The sequence below is a fragment of the Lolium rigidum genome, chromosome 4 (genome assembly GCF_022539505.1).
Source record: "Lolium rigidum isolate FL_2022 chromosome 4, APGP_CSIRO_Lrig_0.1, whole genome shotgun sequence".
Taxonomy (NCBI): Eukaryota; Viridiplantae; Streptophyta; class Magnoliopsida; order Poales; family Poaceae; genus Lolium; species Lolium rigidum.
Genome location: NC_061511.1, coordinates 86,012,617 through 86,017,892, shown reverse-complemented (window position 1 = coordinate 86,017,892; position 5,276 = coordinate 86,012,617). Strand labels below are relative to the sequence as shown.

The 5,276-nt window shown below is 49.6% G+C and overlaps 1 protein-coding gene across 1 annotated transcript; it reads left to right on the top strand.

The window, feature by feature from the left end:
• The first annotated feature begins 426 nt into the window (after positions 1-426).
• Positions 427-4,880, top strand: LOC124649310 (ABC transporter G family member 12-like). The gene is made up of 8 exons (XM_047188962.1): positions 427-664; positions 853-932; positions 2,389-2,853; positions 2,951-3,076; positions 3,174-3,299; positions 3,396-3,953; positions 4,044-4,151; positions 4,253-4,880. The coding sequence occupies exons 1-8, from the start codon at positions 427-429 to the stop codon at positions 4,616-4,618; spliced, it is 2,067 nt and encodes a 688-aa protein (XP_047044918.1). The 3' UTR covers positions 4,619-4,880.
• Positions 4,881-5,276: the final 396 nt, after the last annotated feature.

The window sequence follows — 5,276 nt, the reverse complement described above, 5'->3', positions numbered from 1 at the left end:
CACTGTAGTACTGGCCACTGGGTAGTGGCCTGGAGTACCCTCGCCGAGCCCTGGCCGACTTGATTAGCCGCAGTTACTACCACCTGCTTCGCAACCCCCACCGCCATGAATGCCTCTCGCCTCGCCACCTCCCCAACCGTGAATTGAAAATGAGGGTGAAGTGGACAGTCGTGGAGAAAAAGAGGTCCATGGATGAACGCGCCTGGTTGCATAAATTCCAGCCCGGCAATCTCTCTGTCTCTCACTCTCTCTCCATTTCTCTCTCTCTCGACATTAATGGTGAGCTGGTTGGGTAGCTGAGCCTCGTTCGGCTGCGCTGGCCGCTCTCTCGCTCGCTCGCGCCGGAGAAGAGGTGTCACGAGCATAAGCTAGCATCCGTAGTCTCTTGGAGTGGAAGAAGAGAGGAAACCAGGCGGAGGAGTGGAGATGGGGGAGGGGAACGGGACGGCGTGGGCGGGGGCGCTGTCGCCGGCGGCGCGGTACGCGGAGACGGGAGGGGCGAGCCTCACATGGGAGAACCTCACGGCCGTGCTGCCGGGCTCCGGCGGCCGTGCCACCAAGAAGCTCTTGCAGGGCCTCTACGGCTACGCGGTGCCCGGTAGAATCGTCGCCATCATGGGGCCGTCCGGCTCCGGCAAGTCCACCCTCCTCGACTCCCTCTCAGGTATGCCACTCGTATCACTACTAGTTCTGGCCATGTATGTCTCCTGTCCCCTACTCGTACAGATTAACAGGAAGCCCTTCACCAACTTCTTTGGATCTAGCAGTCCAAAAATGTTGTATCTTTTCCTTTAATTTATTGCTCGATTTATTCGATGAAAAAGTTCAAACCGTTCGACTTTGGCTTGGCAGGGAGGCTGGCGAGGAATGTGCTCCAGACCGGCAAGGTGCTGCTCAACGGCAAGAAGAGGCGGCTCGACTTTGGCGCCGTGGTGAGCTATCTCTCCACCGAAACCAAATCTATCATTCCTTGTTTTTTACCCATTTTCTTAGTCTCTTCCTCACGCCAACAAAATGAAGATTCAGTAACATACTATGTGTATGATCTCTATTATCTGCTTATGGTTCATCACCTATTTTATCGGTCACGGCTGGAGTTGAGTACTCGATATGCACGAAGTGATTATGAATTATAGTGCCAACAGAAAGGTTACACGCATCAACTTACCATACTTAGCAACACTAGTGCCACGGAAAGGTTCCTTTTAATCTTGCTTTGATTTTGATAGATCATATGAATGGTACCAAAAGCAAGCCATTAATTGGTAGTTAGAACTTAGGACACATTAAGCCTTTCATCTGCAGCTTCATAACTAGACTGATGATGGTTTCTCCATCTAAATTTAGTTTTCAGTACACTCAGAAAAATCAGCCCCCCTAAAGAAACTGTTTTTAGGCTCAAATTTCCTTTTATTTACTTTGATTGCACTATGGTTATTTCCAACTCAAAATTCTACAAAGCATATGATGATGCAATGTACTGCTTAGTAAAATATCTTGGCCATTTTGGGGTTGACATCTGAAATAGAGCGCATCTCAACCAACATCACATCCAAAAGTAGAAATGATTATGTCCATGCCTTTGAAAAGCCCCTGCAATGCCAAAGATAGCCTAAGTACATTTCAGTTAAGTATGTGAAGGGCACTTTGCAGGAGGTTGTTGCCATCAGAACATGAAGAATGAAAATGACACTGCCATTAAAAGTGCAACCAATTCTTGTTTCATGTTAAATAGGAGGATACCTTGGATTACGAAATGCAGTTGTCAGTCCCTTTCAGTACGACATGCATGCCATCCCGCTGATGGTGTTAGTCAATGAAAATAGTTAATGTGGAATGGACACTCCGCTGTCATGCATGCTGCAAAACTTTGACTTGTATAAAACTCTAGTCCACTCCTTAACCATTCCAAACTCATACGAATTATATACCATATGTTCCTCAAAACACGAAACCTATGTCTAGTGTGTTAAACTGCTAACAAGCCTTAACCCACAACCAACTACAGGTGTGGGTAGCAACTTCACAAGTTATTATGTGTGAGGTAGTTGCAAACTAGTAGTTGGAACCTTAAATTTCAAAAGTGATTATGCACGAGGTATTTGCGATGTCACTTTGCAACATAAAGATTATGTCTGCAAGAACAAGAGTGCTAATTTTTTTATCATTACATCGGGATAGATTACACAATCTGGACATACAATATTTTGGAGGTGACGCTCCAGCCTCTGAATCGATTGAGGCAATCTGGACATAGGCCTGAATGGAGTACTGAGAACATGAGCTAGAATTTGTTTTCTTAACAAATGATGTGCCAAGATCTACTGAATTTTCTCCAGTTACACCTGCCTGTGTTTGACATCGGTAGTGTGTTCCTTCGGTGTACAGGCATACGTGACACAAGAGAACGTTCTGCTGGGCACACTGACCGTCCGGGAGACAGTGACCTACTCGGCGCTGCTGCGGTTGCCATCGAGCATGTCCAAGGCGGAGGTGCGCCGCGTCGTCGACGATACACTGAACGAGATGGGTCTTCGGGAATGTGAGGACCGGCCCATTGGCACATGGCACCTCCGGGGCATCAGTGGCGGCGAGAAGAAGCGGCTGTGCATCGCGCTAGAGATCCTCACCCGGCCACGCCTCCTCTTCCTCGACGAGCCCACCAGTGGCCTCGACAGTGCCTCCGCCTTCTCCGTCATTGAGACGCTCCGCACACTCGCTATCGACGGTGGGCGCACCATTATCTCATCGGTGCACCAACCCAGCAGTGAGGTCTTCGCTCTCTTTGATGACCTCTGTCTCCTCTCCAGTGGTGAGACAGTCTACTTCGGAGACGCCAAGCTTGCACCACAGGTACTACCATGAATTACTTTGAGTTATTTTTTACGACAACTTGCTTGTACAAACATATTAATAACAATGTGAATTTGTGTTGATTTTATTGCTTCAGTTCTTTGCAGAAACCGGGTTCCCCTGCCCGAGCCGGAGGAACCCATCTGACCACTTCCTCCGGTGCGTTAATTCTGACTTTGATGATGTCGCAACAGCCTTGAAAGGATCCATGAAGCTGCGAGCAGTAAGATCAAACTTAAGACTGGTATTTGTGTGCAAGGTGATGTTTTGGTACATGTGACTTGTATTCTTACCAGAGTAAGCATTTTCTTGGTTTGAAGGAGGCAGATCTTGATCCCCTGTTGAAGTACACAACTTCAGAAATCAGAGAGCGCCTCGTGGACAAGTACAGGATCTCGGACTATGCCATGATGGTTAGGAGTACAATACACGAGATAAGCAAAATAGTAAGCAATTCTCAAGACAAACATCCTTTTTTGAATTTTCACCGATCTGAACTTTTCAAAATATTAACTGTACCTTGTTGCACTGGATATTGGCAGGAGGGTGTGTTGGAGGAGGTAGTGAAAGGCAGCCAAGCAACCTGGTTCAAGCAGCTGCGCACGCTAACGAAGCGGTCCTACACCAACATGTACCGTGACTTCGGCTACTACAGGCTGCGCATTATCATCTACGTCCTGATGGCCATCTGCCTAGGCACCATCTACTATGACGTTGGCAATGGCTACACCGCTATCCAGGCGCGCGCCTCGTGCGGTGGTTTTGTCTCCGGCTTCATGACCTTCATGTCCATCGGCGGCTTCCCCTCCTTCATCGAGGAGATGAAGGTTTTCTCCCTCGAGCGACAGAACGGCCACTACGGTGTCGCCGCCTACATCATATCCAACTTCCTCTCCTCCATGCCGTTCCTGTTGACCATGTCCTGGGCCAGCGCCTCCATCACGTACTGGATGGTCAAGTTCCGGCCAGGATTCAGCTACTTCGCCTTCTTCGCCCTCAACCTCTACGGTGGTGTCTCGGTCATCGAGAGTCTCATGATGATCATCTCTGCCCTGGTGCCCAACTTCCTCATGGGTCTCATCCTCGGCGCTGGCGTCATTGTAATTCTGCAATACTTGCTATCTCTTCTGTGTTGCTGAATCTTGTTGCAGTAGTTGATGTCTGACATGATGGATGCTTGCATTTTGCAGGGGATTATGATGTTGACGTCTGGATTCTTCCGGCTGCTCCCAGAACTTCCCAAGATATTCTGGAAATACCCGGTGTCCTACATTGTCTATGGATCATGGGGTTTGAAGGTACAGCTATTGATGGGGGCCAGCTCAACTATTTTCGCAATGAACTGTGCATGTAAAATCCTAGCTTGCATGCATCTGAAACCATTGGCATTGGCATGCAGGGTGCATACAAGAACGACCTTCTAGGGCTGGAGTTCGAGCCGATGACGCCAGGAGGAGACAAGCTGACCGGCGAGTACATCATCACCAACATGATGGGGCTGAGCGTCAGCTACTCAAAGTGGCTTGACCTTGCCATGATCTTCATCCTCCTCCTCGCTTACCGGATCACCTTCTTCTTAGTCCTTAAGGTCAAGGAGGCTGCCGCGCCCTACATCCGCGTCGCCTACACGCAGTTCACTGTCAAGCGCCTGGAGCGGCGAGCTTCCTTCAGGGAGTCACTGGCCATGACGTCGCTGTCCAAGCGGCACAACACGCCGCACCCCATGGCCATCCAGGAGGGGCTCAACTCCCCTATGCAGTACTGATCAGTCGATGCAAGTGAGAAGCAGAGAAATTGGCCGGTAGTTGATTTGGCCAGTACTTACAGCAAGATGATAGGCGTGCGTCTGTCACGATTACTTGTGTATGCGTTTCTTGTTCGTTTTGCTTGCAGCCCGCTGCAACCTGCAAGTCCATAAAGATACGGATAGTGTATTCTTTAAAAGTTTGGTTTTACTGTAAGAAGTCGCTGTAACCAATACACATACAAGATAATGTTACATGTCCTGCTTGTTCGTTTCGTACAAAGAGGTGTGCTTCGGTGCGCACCCTGTGCAAACTCGCGACTCATCGCCGAAGGGGTACGGTGGTCCCGATTTTGTTTTTTTGTGCTGCACGCCGAAACCCATATCCAAGCCCAGTATAAGACTCGTATGGGTATACAGGGCCTAGGCGTATCTATACGGACGGCCCCACGTGGGTGGGTCCCACGTGCTAAGCTAATCACCGTGATTAGCTCCCATTGCATGCATCGTTTTCATCGGCCCTGGAGATCTGATCGAGCTGTTCCACGCCGTCGCTAGGTAAAACGCAAGCAGTTGTGTTGCCGGCCCGGCCGTCGGTGGTTGTTGCCTGCACGTCCGTCGCCGCCGGTGGTTGTTTCGCATCTCGACGCCGCCCCCCGCAGATCGACGACCTTGGAAA